Raw genomic sequence first — 17574 nt, 5'->3', positions numbered from 1 at the left:
ACTGTGGCTCAAGTGGTAGAGTGCTAGCCTTGAGCTGAAGAGCTGAGGGACAGCGCCCAGGCCCAGAGTTCAGGCCCCATGACCGGACCCAAAAAATTAAAAAAAAATATTCCTAATCTGTATTCGTAAGCTTTATAGCTTAGCCTAACTCATCCTAACTGCACTCAAGAAAGCTTATGTGAGATTACAGTTGGGCAGTCATCTCACAAGCACTGACTCCCTGAGGTAGGCTATTGGATGCTGTACAGAATGGTTGTTTGTAGCCAGGCGCCAATGGCTCGTGCCTGTCATCCTAGTTACTCAGGAGTCAGATCTGAGGATTGTGTTCCAAGCCGGCCTGGGCAGGAAACTCCCTGAGACTCTTACCTCCAATAAACTACTTGAAAAAGCTGGAAGTGGTGGTGTGGCTCAAATGGTAGAGAGCTCGCCTTGAGCAAAAGCAGCTCTGGGTCAGTGCCCAGGCACAGAGTTCAAGCCTCAGCACTGGCAACATAAATAAATAAAAAAAAAAATCCCAGAATGTTTTTTTTTGTGTTGTGCTTGCTTTTGTACCGCTATGAGGTAAAAATTCAAAGTTGAACTATGAAGAGGCAGGGACTGTCCAGCTGATTTGAAATGTAAAGGAGGCCCATGTCGCTGGGAAAACCCTATGCTACTGGAGACCCTGCCTTGCCCAGCCGGGCAGGGCAGTGACAATCCTCGATGTAGTGCAGCTCTCGAGGGAGCTGTCTTTAAATTGTCTTTAAATCCTGAGTAAGCAGGCTTGATTAAAGAGAGTGAGCCGGAGGTTAGGGATCCCGGAGAGTGTGGAGACAATACAGCCAGATGCTACTCACATGGATGTTTGTCTCAAACTCAGAGGTGATGTGGGAGTAGACGGCGAGCGCAGGCAGGGACACCAGGATGGCCCCGATGCAGTGACGAGGGAGCCACCCTGCGATCCATTCCAGGAGCCGCTTCGTGCACGCCATGACGTCCTCCAGGAAGAACACCATTCTGGCTCGGGAGAGGAAGGCAGCAGGGGAGCCATGGGTCAGCCTTCCGGAACTGAGGCCACGGTGCCTGGACCGCTGTCCTAGGAGTGGGGAGTGGGTGCCACGGGCTCCGCATCCCTCACAGTGTGAACAGGCAGATGAACAGCCCTCGCTCTGGCTCCTCACACCTGACTTACAAGGTCACCTGATGCACTGTGGTCAAAATGTGCTTGTCAAGAGCCAAGCTCATGCCTTTGTGGGTCCAAGAGAGCATGTAACAGACCCCAAGTAGAGTCTACTACAGGGCTGCCACCACTGTCCCCTGCTCCGACCTGCTTCCATGGCAGATCCTGAATGGGGCCACTCTAGAGGTGATCTGCGGGTCCACAATAGAGGAGGGTAGCTACTGGCATCCAGTGGGCTAAAGCCAGGGATGGAGGTGCCCTGCCAGGCTCAGGCAAGTGCCACACAGAGAAGCTCCACCTCGCATCTCACATAACTGCCCTGGCAGCTGGTGATAACATTGTAGCCTAGGGCCCAGTTGCATTCTGTGTGCCAACAGTGAAGTATTAAAGGGACTGTGACTCCTTTGTAAACCAAGTGAAGGCTGTCTTTTGTTTAGTTTGGGTCACAAAGGGTGGCTCCGCATTTCAGAAAGTCACACCATCACGGTCCTGGCCACTAACTGTACACCCCATGCTTCCAGCTATCACATTTGCACCCGGGGTCCTGAGGGAAGACCGTAGACAGCTTTGTCGTTGCCCAGAGGGCATGGATCCCGTGAAGCAATGCAGATTTTAAGCATCCCCTTTCCTTTCCTTCTCTTTCTCTTTTCCTTTCCCTTTCTCTTTCTCTCCCCTTCCCTCTCCTCCCCTCCCCTCCCCTCTGCCATTTCCCTTTCCTTTTCATGCCTTTCCAATTAATCAGATCCTCTTGCTTGCTAGGCAGGTGTTCTATTGTAGAGCCACATTTCCAGCCCTTAAATGACTTTCATTTCTCTTTAATATTACAGAGATCATGTGTGTGTGTGTGTGTGTGTGTGTGTGTATGTGTGTGTGTGCTGATACTGGGGCTTGAACTCAGGGCCTTGGGCTCTCCTGCAGCTTTTTCACTCAAGGCTGGCACTCTACCAGTTGATCCATGACTCCATTTCTGGCTTTTTACTGGTTAATCTGAGATAAGAGTCTCATGAATTTTCTGCTCAGGTTGGCTTCCAACTACAATCCTCAGATCTCATCCTCCTGAGTAGTTGGGATTACAGGCGTGAGCCACTAGCATTCAGCCAGAGACAGCATTCTTCTATTTTTGCAGCTGTGTTTTCTAGGAGGTAGGTTGTATCTCAGGAGGGCAATATTAATGTGATAAAATTGGTTTTATGAAGAGCAGGCAGCTGAGTGTATGGGCTGGGAATCTCAGATGAGAGAGGGTAGGTCTTGACTGAGTGAGGAGCTGTTGAGTTGGGGTAGGCCAGCAGTTGGAAGCGGAGGAGAAAATACTGGGGGCCTTCCTGGGATGTTTGCTCCCTGTGTCCTTCTTCCTCCATCATTTCCTGTCTTTTTGCTTCTCCCGTTTACCCTCTAATTTAGGGGATCCAGGGATGTGGTGGTGGCAGAGGGGCTGTGGAGGGAACCCACCTTCTCTAGCAAACAGTCTGACTATGATGAGGGCTAGCATCTGTGAAAAGGGTGCTGTGGAGCAGAAATGAAACCAAATACCTGGAGAGAAGCTCAGAGGGACAGCTGGCTCCAGACTCCTGGCCATTGTGTTGCAGTCAGGAGCCAGAAGAGGGAGCTAAAGGCTAAGCACTGCAGAGCAGCCCTGGGGCTGGCACTCACCTGATGGATACGACCAGGGACAGCACCTCCAGCAGCAGGTCTGCTCCAAAGACAGCAAGGGCAGCTGGTGGGGGAGGCGTGGCAGTGGCCCCATACTTCAGGAAGCAGGTGATGGAGAGAATCAGGAACACTGTTGTGGACAGAAACACATCCAGGAGGGAGCTGAAGGTGGCACTGGCGAATGTCTTCACAGGAGAATTCTTTATGACCTGTTTGGAGCAGGAGACTGGGATGAACTGATGTGACCAGGGACCACTGTTTACAGGGAAAATAGCAACAATTACTGAGTGCCTGCCTACTCTAGATGAGACACAGGCTGGTAGGTGTTGGAGACACACCATCTCCTTGCTGTTGCTTGATTTAACAAAGAGGAAGCTAAGGCACAGAGAGTTAAGCAGCTTTCCCAGGGTCATACAGCAGCTGATTATCAACCAGTCCACTCTATCTTACAGAGATACCAAATATTGATCTTGAATGATGAGTTACTGCCTGGCAGTTAGTGAGTCCACATCTGTAAAAGGAAAATGGCAGCAAATACAGAAGTCTCCACAGAAGGATGGGCTCCCAGATTCAAGGGATGTAAATACCGGATTAGACAGGTGAGGATGTGAGCAGCCACAGAGGATAGCTCCCAGAGACAGGTGAGGATGTGAGCAGCCACAGAGGATAGCTCCCAGAGAGGTGGAATGGGAGCGCATGGCTGTCAGAAATGAAATCTCCATGCAGGAGCCTGCCTGCCTCGCCAAGTGTGTGCTGGTGTACATGAAATGATACCTGTGGGGAGCTTGTAGTCTAATGGTGGGAGAGACAGCAACAGGACTTGCAGGAGGGCGTGTCAAATGTAATAAAAAGGCATGCTAGGGCTGGTAGGGAATTAAGCCAGGAGGAAATAGCCACGGCACTAACAGATCTGAGACAACTAATTCTAGTCTTTGCGTGGGCCGAACAGGGTCATGATCTCTGTGCTCTGAACAGGTTACAGGAGGAAATGCTCCTGATCTCACTCAACATATGCACAAGGAGGCCAAGGATCCCCCAAGGTCACACAGCAAACAAGGAGTCAGATAAACTGACTCCTAACTCCTTCCTGGGGGTCCTCCTGGGACATGGGTTCTGGTGAGAAGGAAGATAGCAGTAAATCACTGGAGATGCCTTCCAACTTTCTGCCTGCCCCAAGCAGGGCTCAGTTTGGGTGAGGCTAGAGGTGCACGGGAAGGGCAGGGCACGTAACAAGTCTTGCATCTGGTGCATGTTCCCTTCAGGACACACTGGCTCTGGTGTCCCAGCTCCAGCCAGACCCCCAAGAGCTGGGTGAGATAGGAGAAGGGGGAAGCTCAGATATGGGGTTGAGGCTACTGGTCAGCCCTGATCCCAAAGCTGGACCGGCCCAAGCTCACAGCCTGGATTATTTTCTGTAATGTCTTGTACCTCCCCCTGCCTTGGTCTCCTTTTGGAAACAGGGATAATACTTGTGCCTGTACTTTGTGGATGGAAAAGTTTGCATGAAAAACACCATGCTGAGCATGTGGACTGCCCTGTCCTCAGCAACAGCTCCCCATCTGTCTATCTACTCCCCACACGATCTTCATCAGATACAACGGGATAGAGCCACCTCTCACTCCAATCACTAGCTCTGGTCTTTGGCACATGTGCAGCACAAGCAGTCCACCTCCTGCCATGCATTCACCACTGCCCCTCAGAGGCAACTTGACTTGCTGGACACACCAGTCTCTCTTGTGTCTCTAAGGGCTGCAGGGGCTCGTTCCTCCCTCTGGAATGTCGCTCTTCCTTCACTGGTTAGTTGCTGTCCTCCTACTAACGTGGGCTGAGGAGTTACCACGTCTGGGCCCTCCGTCTGGGGCCGATGCCTTGCTGTCTGCTCACAGGGCACTATGGGACCTGTGGCTCTGTATTATCATCTCTGCTGCCCTGTCAGTGTACCCTTCTTTTCCCTGTCTCAGCACACAGAACCATCCGGGCAGCCCAGAGGCTCAGAAAGTGTTTGGTGACTAGGGGGGTGGTGACAAGCTGGTTGAGATGCCTGGCCTTGAACTCAGATAGACTGGCATCCAACTATACTTATGGGTGGGTCACCTATTTTACTTCTCTTAGCCTTGGCTTTATCTTTGGTAAAATAAGGATAGTAATCACTGGCTTCCTTAACGGGTTGTGAAGGTTAGGTGAAATCATGTTTTGCCTCACTGGCCACCAAATGGCCTATTCAAGAGTCCACTGAAGGACTGATTAGCTCATGTTAAGTCTTGTTCAGTGTCCCTGGGGAGTTAACAGAGAAGTTGGCCCCTCCTCTGCCTGGAGGCACAGACTGGCTCTGTCTTGTTCACAATGTCTGAACATAACAGACGCAAAGTCCTGCAGAATGGGAAAATGGAATTTAGTTGGAAGTGCTTTGGGTCCTTGATTTGTGTAGGTATGTTCTTTTGCCTCTGGAATGCTCTCGCTAAGTTTGAGCTTGGAGAAAGAACATTGGCATCTCCGGCTTCGAACATCAACCAGGCTCCACATTCTTGTCCTTACTCCTCCCAAGGACCTAGCTGAGCTCATTGGGTATGGGAGCCGTGCTGGATGCTGGAAGAGCACGGAGAAGGAAGAGACAAGATCTAAATATCATATAGGACTCCAACGTGGGGTACACACAAAGAAGAAAAGGGACACAGGGGAAGTAAAATCCAGCTGGGGCCAGTGAGGGCTCCGTGGGGAAAATGAGGAGTGACTATGAGGCAGAGGACCACAGTCAGGCACTGCTGGCTAGAGGGCGCTGTGGAACAAGGTCAAGGCCTGCTGAGCTCTTGGGCCCATTTCAAGGGGACAAAACAACACTCTCTTCTCTCTTTCTCTTTCTCCCACCCCTCTGTCTCTGTGTGCCTCCATCTTGTGTGGACCTGCAGTTGGCTCCCCCCAATAAACTCTTTTTCTGCATGAAAACAAAGCAAAACAAAACCACAAACCAACAAGAACACTATTTGGAGAAGAGAGCAGCTTAAGAACTGGAGACCTCCACAGGGCCAGAGACACCAGCTGCGGAGGAAAAGGTCTGATGACAATGAAGGTCAACTTTAAGATAAAGGACTGCAGAATGCATTGGATTTTTTTCCCCTCTGCAGAGATAAATTTACCTATAGTTGCAACTTGATGCTTACTGATGATGAGAAACCCAAACAAGCCTTCATTTTCTTGTTACTTGCTGAAGCAGAAAACAAACAGTGGCTGGCTCAAGTGTCTGGGAGATTCTGATGAGCAGACACAGGGAAAACTCACCTCTTGCTGGTAGCTGGTCCTGTAGGATCGTTCCAGCTCCTGATCCAGGAAGTTCAGGCTGAACTGATTGATAGGTGGCTTGAAGAAATAATCTTTCATCAGGCTAGAAGATACAACAAATGTAGCTGATCAACTTATCAGAAGATCACAATCAGCAACGTAAATGTCACTCACAGAGCACATCCCAAAAGCTGCCTGTGGAAGCCAATATGTGACCAGATTCACCATACCTTGTAGATCCCTTTCTCTGGAAAGTCTAGATATCAACCACATGTGCTGCTTTACCTCTATTGCAGAATGACCACCTCAATCATACCACTAGACCGTGCGATTGAGCACATACTCCTCTCTGAAAGAATTAGAAGACAGTGAAAAGAATGGGCAGACGTCTGCACTAAGGATACTTATACTGACTTGGAGACTTCAAGAGAAAACAGTTCAGAATGGGCTGTCCTGTACTGACAGTAATTACGACTGTACAAGCTAACAGGTTGCTACTGCAAATGGTGTTTAGTTAGTGTAATTGTAGTGCTGTTGTCACATACACAGATTGTGTGTGAAACTGAAAAATTATAAAGTTCAACCATTTTAATAGAGAAATCAAATATGCTTTATGTGACTCATTCTTTTATGAATTGCCAACAAACAGTAAGACCCTTTTATGTTACAGAAAATGACTAGAAAATTAAAGGAATGCTGATGTGATTTCAGAAGTCAAATATAGTTATGGCACACAGTGACTATTAGCATGAAGTCAGATAAAATGTAAGGAGTCTAGCCTGCACCTGACACACAGTAGGAGTCTGTAGGTACACTCCTTTTCTTGCTGCAGGATGGACTCTCTTTTCTGTGACAAGTGTGCAATAACTTACAACCTTCTCAGGGTCATAGGAGGGAAAATTCTGTCCCCTGATGTTGGCTCTCTCCTTTCTCTTCCACTCAGGAAATATAGACAGAGGGGAAACCACAGAGCAGCTGTGGGGATTCAGAGTTCACACAAGGAGGTTCTGCTTTTGGGAATTGGGGAAGACAGCTTATTTTGGACCAATCATCTCACAGACCACACAACAACTGTAAACTAGCAAACAAACAAACAACCCCCCTTACATCTGCCAGAACAGAGACCAGGGTGAGCAGAGAACAGAGAGGAGGGTGCACCCTGGGGAGAAGGGAGCGGTATCAGGTAGGTTTCCATGTTCGTTTTTGTTGTCTGTGGACTGAAGGTAGACATCAGTCAGCACCATTTGAGGGAAGGGTGGCTAACACTCAGATAGAAGAGCCCTAGTCTTGGATTTGGGTATGAGGTGCACCTGTGATTGAGTACTTGGGAGGCTGAGGCAGGAGGAACACAAGTTCTAGGCCAGCCTGTTCTACATAACAAGATTCTGGGGAAAGAAAGGAAAGGAAGAAGTGAGGAGAAGAATGAAAGGAGAAGGAATGGAAGGGGAAAGGGAAAAGGAAAGAGGAAAGTGGAAGAAAAGTTAAGGAAAAGAGAGAGGAGAAATAGACAGATGAGAAGAGAAATGAAAGAAAGAGAAAGAGAGAAGAGGTAGGAGTGGGAGGGGAGGGGAAACCACAGTCAAACTGGCTTAAGAAGCTAGAAAATACAGCTTGGGGTGACCACAGGGAGAATGAGGTTATAGATTCCAGAAGTGAAAGAACCATGGGCTCCAGATTCAACTCTGCTCAAATCTCAGCTGCTCTGTGATATATGCACATGCATGGCTGACTCCAAGCAACCCAGTTAAATCTAAAAGAACAGAGTGACCATGTTCGCCTGCTGAAACAAAAACGGATACTCTTCAGAAGAACATCAACAAGATTTAGACCTTGCAAACGCCATGCGCAATGTCTGTGACACAATCCAAAGTTAGTAGTCATACAGAGAATTTGTAAAACACGATTATATTCAACAGAAGAAAAGCAACCAACAGAGACCAACTCAAGATCACTCAGAGGTTGGGGTTACAAGTTGAGGGTTTAATAATGTAATCCATGCAACAACTACAATGTAAGGAATGAGAAGAGAGAGATGACCTCTACTGCAAGATTTCTTCATTTGAAGCGAAGGAATGCAGAGGAAAGACTAAGAAGACATTAAAAATCTACTGGTGTGTGCCTGTACCTCCCCAGCAGAACTATGACGTAGCATATCAGAGATGAGGGCAGATGTGCGGATAAGGCAGTTCAGGAAGAGGGAGGAGCTTCTTCGGACCTCCACCCTTGATGGCCGGGCCTTACCTGTCTTCTTTGATGACATCCACAAAATGGGCATCGGTTTTCTCACGGATGTTCTTGAACCTCAGTGGGAGGAGGGCTGACTGGTCCAAGCTCACACCTGCCCACCGCCCCTTTTCCTGAAGGATCTCGCACAAGGAGGTTTGGCTGTTGGTAAGCTTCTCCTCTTGAGGGGGGCTCAGAAGTCCATTCTGGGTTTTGGAGCTGGGCCCTCCTGAGACCTGCCTCAAGACAGAGAGGAGGCCAGCGTGGGGAGTGAAGCAGGGAGCTGAGCCAGCCTGAGCCCACGTGCCCCTCTGCCACGCTGCAGCCCTGGCCCTTCGCTTGTGCAGGTTCCCCCTCCCCAGAAATCAGTCTACATCTCTATCAACCTGTTTCTTGGTGAATTCACCTTAGGGAAAAGCCTTCCTTACTGGTCAGGCAGCCAGCAGAGTCAGGAGAGGGAGGCTGTGGAAAGAGCCAGTGATAGGGCTGAGATCCAGAAGTTTGCTTACCACAGCACTGGGGCTCTAGGGATTGGAAGAAGGTCCGTGGGACCTCTGGGGGGGCACAAGAAGGGGTTCAAGGACAGGAAGCCCAGGCTGCTGATGTGACACTGGGGAGCAGGCGGATGGCTAGTTGGGGCTTATGTTCTGAGAGACGAGGCTGACCAGCACACACACGTTCTCTGGCGGATGCTGGGGTGGGGAGTGAATGACAGAGAGCCCAGGGCCTTCCTGAGAGGCAGCCGCAGAGGCTTTCCTGAAGCTCTCAGGCTTTTACCCTGTTTTCCACTCCAGCCCTGCCGGATCTCCAAGCCCCATTTCCCAGGGAGCCTCCCTGCTGCTAAACCTGCCTCTGTGTCTCTTTCAGGGGTCACTGGAGGAGACCTCTGTTCTCTCTGCACCTCTGTACTCTACCTTAAGTTGAATCCAGCTTCCAGCCCACTAATCCACTTCCCCACTCCCACCCAGAGGTGTCAAAGCCAATGGCTAGTTTAGCATGTAATCATGCTACTGCACCAGGGTCAGCACCGACTCCCCCTTCTGCCCACACTTCCACCCCCACAGTGCCTTCGGCATGCTGTACCCCATGCTCTGCCCAGCCCCTCCCGCATACCCTTCACTGGTCTATTCAACACCCAGACTAGAAGGCAGTTCTGAGTTACACTCAGAACTAAGAAGTTGACGAGACAGGAATGTCACCTTAGGTGGATGCGCCAGGAGAGGAACTGACAGGAACAACAGCCATGAGCTTGTTACCTTGGTGCTGGCCTTGGGCTCGTCTTGACAGCCATTTTGTACAGCTCCTCCTTCTGCACCAGCTTCAGTTTTGGGAGCAAATGTGATTCCACATGAAGGGCAAGTCTGTGAGAAAAGCACAGGCGTAGGAACACTGACTGCAATGCACACTCCCAACACACCCGCTATGGTTGCAACTTGCTGTGCCCAGAAATCCTCTGACCAAACCGAAGGCTTACTGAACTACCAAGGAGGAGCTGAGAGCAAACCGGCAAAGTGAAGTAGAAAGACATGAGACTCCATCTGTCAACATGCAGAACAGCACCGTCCACACCAGCAGAGTGGAAACTCCGGTGTCAACTGACTGATGAATGGATGGACAAATAGTGGGCTTTCATACAAGGGAATAGTATTCAGCAGTGAAAAAACAATGACATACAGACATGTGATAATATGGGTGAACCTTGAGCTTATTGAGACTGACTGAACACAGTGAAAAATGTATAGGAAATGTCCAGAAAAGGAGGACCCACAGAGACATAAAGCAGATTAATAGTGGCTGGCCAGGGGGAGGGGGAGGAGGGGTAGAGAGTGATTTCATGGAGAAGCCCTAATTCCTATGATGATGGCATTAGACTCAGGGGCTTGGAGAGATGATTAGGTGGCAAAGTCGAGCCCCAAGGAAGTGGGTTACTAGCTTTACAAGAGACCCAGAGAATCCCTGTCACTTCCATCCTGAAAGAAGCAGCCATCTATGAACTATAAAGTGGAACCTCACCGGACATTAAATCTGGACTTCCCCACCTCAAGCCTCATGAAAAACAAGTTCCTGCTGTCCATACAGCCTTTTGCTGGAGCTGCCTCATGGATGGACACAGGCTTTCTTAGTAGTGATGAAGTAACTGTGTTCCAAAGTAACCCTGGTGATGGCCGCCCTATCTTGAAGATATACCGAAACCCACTGAATTGTACACTTTAGAGGGTCAGTTTCATTGTATGTGAATCATATCTAAACAAAGAGGTTACTAAGTAAACAAATTGGCCACTAACTGGCTCAGGAATGCCAAGCTTGGGTTTTTGAGCACTCACTGACAAAAGCTATTCTCTTAAGTCAGGCTGAAAGAGGTTCAAGAGGTTCACCCTGACAGAACTAGGAATTTATTCAGTCTGTAGGAATTAGCAGGTAAAACTCAGAGCTGACAGGTATAGTAGAAAGAGCAAGGCCGTGTTACTTCTCACAATCCAGGCAGTAAGTCTCAGCTCAATTACTATCCTGGAGACCTACTCACATCTGTCCCACCATCCAGGAGATGAGAGTGGAAACATTTTCATTTTTGCTAGTGCCAGAGCTTGAACTCCGGCCCTCAGGCTCTTGCCCTGATTTCTTGTTCATAACTGGTGCTCTACCACTTAACCCATTCCCCCAGCATAACTTTTTGTTGATTAACTGAAGATTAAGCAAAAAGTCTTACGTTTCTGCCTGTACTGGCTTTGAACTTCAATTCTCTCAGGCCTCAGCCTCCTAAGTAGCCTTATTGGAGATAGATATGTCTTAAAGATTAAATGAAACAGGTATGTATATAGCCTAGCATAGCTACTGCACCTGGCATATCCTTAATTGATTTGTTATTATTGATAATGTGGCCCAGCAGTCTAAGAATTGTTGTTGGGATAGAAACTTTCCATTTTTAACAAAGATGACAAACTACATACAGTAGGAGAGACAATTTCCTTGCAGTAGGAAGTCTTAAATGTTGGAAGACACTGTAGAGAGGAGTAGGAATCATTATTTTAGAAAGCTGATTTTTTTTGAACTTCATTTTGTCATTGTGGACTTGAACTCTGGACCTGGGCGCTGTCCCTCAGTTCTTCAGCTCTAGGCTAACGCTCTATCTCCTGAGCCTCAGTGCCACTTAGTGGAGATAAGGATCTCACAGACTTTCCTTCCCGGGCTGGCTTTGAACCGTGATCCTCAGCTCTCAGCCTCCTGAGTAGCTAGGATTATAGGCGTGAGCCAGCAGCACCCAGCTGAAAGTTGAATTTTTTAAAATCATTTTTTCCCAGCAATAAAATGATTTTGACAGCAGGAAAATGACTCAGATCACACCTCAAGTTAGATCACAGGCCTATGCTATAGTAAATAAGAGAACAGAAACGCTTCTGGGCATGGTGGGCACAGGCCTATAACCCTAGCACTCAGGAGGCCAAGGTAGGAAGATTGAAAGTTAAAGGCCAAACTGGGCTATGTAGTGGAAGCTTATTTAAAAAAAAATCCAAGAGTTTTGGAATCTGATATAATTCAGTTTAAACAGTTATACTCATTTGGAGTATGGAAATATATACTAGTTGCAAAATCAGCAACTAGTATATCTAGTAAACTGAAGTTCCTAGAGGTAACAACTGCTTATAATTCTTGAAAAAGTGATTAACAGTGCTAAAGTGTTCTAGCTGTTAATGACAGTAAAATGATCTTAAATCATGGTATTAACTGAGTTAATCTTCAAAACATAGGAAAGAGTCTATGAGGACACTGATTTTCTCAAACAAACCACACATGCACGCGCGTGCGCGCACACACAGAGTCCAATACCAAGCACACGGAGTGACCCTCTCAACTCCCAGTAGAGAAGTGAAGCAAATGTGCCCGACACCATGCCCAGCTAGACTCCAGAGGAGGCTGACACTATGGATTGATCCCTATGATCCTGGTACTGTGGACTCCTGGACCTCAATTCCCTGAAATGACCCAAGCCACCAATACTCTCTTGGTTCTCTAAAGTCCTCTACAATGATATCAAAAGAAGTTCCTAAGATCCATCCAAACAGCATACTCAATAGGCCAAGGTGTTTGCTGGCTGTTGTCTGGGTAACTTAAGATTCTTTGGAGACTACTCAAGCGCAAACTCTACATTTTCCCAGACTAGCTGTGCCTCAGCCCCTTCTGTGGATATGGGCTCTGAAGGGAAGATTACAAGTATTTCTCTAACACATCTGTGTTTGTTGTAAACACATTTTAATATAGGCATAGAGTAGGGTGAATACATAGAGTGATAAAATAGTTTTTCTTTTTCTCCAAGGCTATTTCTCATTGCAAGACAAATAATTCTGTAACTAATAGTTGTTCCTCTTCATAACTGTCACAAGAGGGAGCCGGGAAGCCTCTTGGGGAAGGAAACATCAGTCATGTTCTGGCTTTGCCTGGTTAGTGCACTGAACACGGCTAGTTGGCAAGGTGAACCAATATTACAGGCAGCATGAAATCACGTTGGGTATTGCGGGCAATGGTAATGCTGGCATTCCAATACTGAGCACCACTCTAATCTCTTCATGTGTACCAGTTTATGATACAGGCATTATGATTAGTCTTGTTTTCTTTTTTTTTTGGTCAGGTGTGGGGCTTGAACTCTGGGCCTGGGCGCTGTCCCTGAGCTCTTCAGCTTAAGGTGAGCACTCTACCACTTGAGCCACAGCGCCACTTCCGTTTTCTGGTAGTTAATTGGAGATAAGAGTCTCATGGGAATTTCCTGCCTGGGCTGGCTTTGAACCTCCCTCCTCACATCTCAGCCTCCTGAGTAGCTAGGATTACAGGCGTGAGCCTCCAGTGCCTGGCTGGATAGTCTTGTTTTATGTAGGAGGAATCTGAGGCAAAAAAGATAAGGGAATTGCCATAACAGAAAGCAGAAAAATTTTAGTGCAGGCATCAGAGCCTTTAACCCTAACCATACATGAGGCTCTCTCTCCCCTACAGTCAGTCACACATGGGACACAGGTCACTAGACTCGACTATGTGACCAATGAGTCAGGGCCAGATGGATTCGGAACAGGCAGGAACACTTCAAAATAGATGATTTCTGTTTTAAAAAAAATAGAAGCAGTAATTATCACAGAAAAAGAAAGGCATCCTAGAACCTGTTAAGAACAGAAAGTAGACAGCCTACAGATGGAGGCAAAACCACACACACTTGTAAAATTCACAGACACAAGACCTCAAAGCCACATTGGGTAGAATCAAGCTCTGGTTTCCTCTGATTTTTTTAACACTACTTTATAAATGGACTTAAAAAATTGAGTCCGGTCATGAAAATCCAAGTCAAGAATGGATTAGATTAGATTCAACAGACAAAAGCAAGGACAGTATTACTATGCTACGGAAATATCCCATCACAAAATTAAAATGAAGCCAGGCACAGATGGCTCACATCTTAAGCCAGGCACAGATGGCTCACATCTTTAATGCTAGCAACTCAGCAGGCTGAGGTCTAAGAATCAAAGGTTTGAAGACAGCCTGGGCAGACAAAGCCTTGAGAATCTTATCTTGAATAAACCACAAAAAGCTGGAAGCAGAGGCATGGATCAGGTGTTATAGTACCAGTCATTAATTAAAAAGCAGAGCAAGAGTGCAAAGCCCTGAGTTCAAACCCTGGTACTGGCAAAAAAAAAAAAAAGTTAAAAATTAAAAAAAAATAGTTCTGGGCTGGGAAGGTGGCTCAGTGGTAGAGTGCTTGCCTTATATGCTTGAGGCCCTGGGTTCGACTCCTCAGCACCACATAAGCAAAAGAAAAAAGCCGGAAGTGGTGCTGTGGCTCAAGTGGTAAAGCGCTAGCCTTGAGCTGAAGAGCTGAGGGACAGCGCCCAGGCCCAGAGTTCAGGCCCCACAACTGGACCCCAAAAAAAAAATAGTTCTGTGGGAAATTCACATGCATACCACCACATAACCTAATGACACCAGTTAAATAATAATATCTTTTCATATTTTAATGGATTCATTTTTCTAAGAAATCATTTTAACTTACACCAGTGGCTAAGAGCGTGTAGAACAAATTTACAATGATTCTTTACCATGTATGACAGAATATAGCTATTAGCACTACAGAAAGCTGTTGGCTTTATCCAGATATACCTAGTTTCCCTAATGTCCTTTTCTATTCTGGGACCACACGCAGGATCATGTCTCCTTTGTCTCCCTCTAATGTGACAGATCCTCTATTTCTCCTTGTTTTTTGTGACTTGACACTTGTGAAACATCCTGGTTGTTTTATAGAACACTCTCGACTTGGGTCTGGCTGATGCTTTTTCGTCGGTACGAGGCCTTTTAGACCAGGCTTTGGGATTGGGGGTAGAAGTCCTCTGAGCTGAGGCAGCTTCCTCAGCTCACCACATCCGGGTACTCGCTGTCTACCTATCTCATCAACACTCACCTTGACCATCTGCTAGAAGCAGGTTCTGCTGGGTCTTCCCATTAAAAAGTACTGTGCTTCCTGTTATAACTAATAAGTATTTGAGATGGGAATCATGCCTTAAGGTGATGTAAGTATCCTGTTTTTTTCTGAAAAATTTTTTTTTCTGAACTTTTTTTTTGTCGGTTGTGGGGCTTGAACTCTGGGCCTGGGCGCTGTCCCTCAGCTCTTCAGCTCGAGGCTAGTGCTCTACCACTTGAGCCCCAGTACCACTTCTGGTTTTCTAATGGTTTATTGGAGATAAAGAATCTCATGGACTTTCTTACCCGGGCTGGCTTTGAACCATGATCCTGAGATCTCAGCCTCCTGAATAGTTAGGGTTACAGGCGTGAGCTGCCAGCACCCGGCTTTTTCTGAAATTTTTATCCATTCATTTGAGCTTCCTGGATCACCTGCAGTGATCATCTCCCAGATCACACGGGATTGATGATTTTTCTATTACTCTCATTGCTCCACATCTATTACTAGAAATCTTCTATGAAGAAGAGGTCAATTTGGGCTAGGAATGCGGCTTAGTGGTAAAGTGCTTGCCTAGCATGATGAAGCCCTGGGTTCTCAGTATCACATAAACAAAAAGCAGGAACTGGTGTTGTGGCTCAAGTGGTAGAGTGCTAGCCTTGAGAGAAAGAAGCTAGGGACAGTGGACAGGCCCTGAGTTCAAGCCCCAGGACTGGCAAAAAAAAAAAAAAAAAGGTCAATTTGTATCTGACCTGCTTTCTCCTCACAGAAGGAAACCCGTAAGACTAAAACTATAGGTACAATTTGAAATGTCTTTAAAAACAAACTTACTTTACAAGTATATTTCTGAGACAGCAGCCAGACCACTTTGAAATATATACATCAATGGTTCACAGGTGTACACTCATCACCTTTATCAGTTTTATTACTTATAACAAATGCTTCCTTAATTTCTAAACCATATATATATATATATATGAAAGTATATATACAAAATACAAGCTTATTATCTTTTCAATTTCTATAATAAGCTAGAATGCCCTCTATTCCCTCATACTGAGCCCACTGAGCCTATTCATAATTTTACATATAGATACAAGGAGGTAAAAGAAGTGGTATTTAGCCGGTGCCAGTGGCTCATGCCTGTAATCCTAGCTACTCAGGAGGCTGAGATCTGAGGATCACGGTTCAAAGCCAGCCTGTGCAGGAAAGTCAGTGAGACTCTTATCTCCAATAAACCACTAGAAAACCGGAAGTGGTGCTGTGGCTCAAGCGGTAGAGTGCTCTCCTTGAGCTGAAGAGCGCAGGGACAGTGTACAAGCCCAGAGTTCAAGCCCCATGACTGACCAAAAAAAAAAAGTGTTATTTATTTAGTATGGTTCAAAAAGCCATACGGGGCTGGTGGCATGGCTCAACTGGTAGGACACCTGCCTAGCAAGCACAAGGTCCTGAGTTCAAACTTCAGTCCTTCCATGCACATGTGAATGCATGCATACACACACACACGCACACAACTACACACACACACACACACACACACGCACGCAGACTGTCACAAAAAGATGGTTCCTTTTTTCTTTTGTGCCAGTCCTGGGGCTTGAACTCAGGACCTGGTCACTGTCCTTGAGCTTCTTTTTGTTCAAGGCTAGCACTGTACCCCTTAAGCCACAGAAACACACACACACCCTTTTTTTTTTTCTGTGTATGTGGTACTGAGGAATAGAACCAAGGGCTTCACGCATGCTTGGGAAGCATTCTACCACTAAGCCACATTCCTAGCCCAAAAAGATAGTTCCTAAGGCTAGTGATTTCACAGGGTAAGTATGAGCATTTTGAAAACAGGACAGTCACTTCTAAGTCATCACCATGGGGACAAATCTATATCATTAGCCAGGAACAGGCTGGGCATAGAAGCCCAGGATGACTGCTTCCTAAACACCTCCCCTTAATTCTCAGTCCTTGGAATGAAGCTCCTTCCACTTCACATTCTCAGACAGTGTCATCCACAGCAAGGTGATGTTCAGAGAAGACATCTGTACTCAAAGAGGCCTAAGAATGCTGCACATTACCTGCCCTTGTTGGCGACTGCAACTCCTGCTGCCTACTAAGGGCTCTAAGAAACCCTGTAGTAATTCTTTTGTGGACTGTTTAATACAGAATTTCTCAGACTCATTTGACCACAGAGCCCCTTTTAGGGCTTAACACCATCCTGCCTCCCTCCCCAGAGTCCACACTGAGAAACTAGTTACTTAGAGAAACACTGCCTTCCACCAGGCCTCTTCAGCAAGGCAGGGGAGGACAAGAAAATAGGGTCGGAAGGCTACAGGTAATTCACTCTCTAAAATGAGACTTCAGCAGCAAAGGAAACAGCCTGATTCCAGGAGGAGCCAACAGAGCTTGGTAAAGGATGAGGAGAATTAGGTGGGATTCTAGCATGCTGGAATAGCTAACCTTAATGCAGATTATATCGCCAAGGCAGCAAACTAGTGCCCTGAGTGTGAGGCATGGCAAGTTTGTAGGCTAAATCCACCCAAAAGGAAACACACAACTCTCATTTTGCATTGTACTACATTAAGCCTGGCACTGGTGGCTTATGCCTGTAATCTTAGATTCTCAGGAGACTGAGATCTGAGAATAGTGATATGAAGTCAGCTTGGAGAGACAAATCTGAGAGACCATTATCTCCAATTAACCAGCAAAAAGTCAGAAGTGGCTCAAGTGGAAGAGAGGGACTGTGCTCAGGCCCTGAGTTCAAGCCCCAATCCTGGCACAAAAACGACAATAAAATCTCTTACTGAAGGGCAGATCTTTTTTTTTTTTTTTTTTTGGTCTGTCG

General features: G+C 46.8%; 1 protein-coding gene across 1 annotated transcript in view; it reads right to left on the bottom strand.

Annotated features, from left to right (window-relative positions):
• The window catches only part of Adcy9 (adenylate cyclase 9), a 72929-nt gene that overhangs the window by 12203 nt on the left and 43152 nt on the right, over positions 1–17574 (bottom strand). The window contains exons 3-7 of the mRNA XM_013011221.1: positions 9565–9669; positions 8327–8544; positions 6086–6188; positions 2810–3018; positions 837–996 (exon numbers count right to left, since the gene is read on the bottom strand). Of these exons, the coding sequence (XP_012866675.1) occupies positions 837–996; positions 2810–3018; positions 6086–6188; positions 8327–8544; positions 9565–9669 (795 nt within the window). The remainder of the gene's footprint in view (positions 1–836; positions 997–2809; positions 3019–6085; positions 6189–8326; positions 8545–9564; positions 9670–17574) is intronic.

Source organism: Dipodomys ordii, unplaced genomic scaffold, assembly GCF_000151885.1.
Source record: "Dipodomys ordii isolate 6190 unplaced genomic scaffold, Dord_2.0 Scaffold14, whole genome shotgun sequence".
NCBI classification, from domain to species: Eukaryota; Metazoa; Chordata; class Mammalia; order Rodentia; family Heteromyidae; genus Dipodomys; species Dipodomys ordii.
The sequence above is the reverse complement of the archived record's forward strand: the minus strand, read 5'-3'. Positions and strand labels throughout refer to the sequence as shown.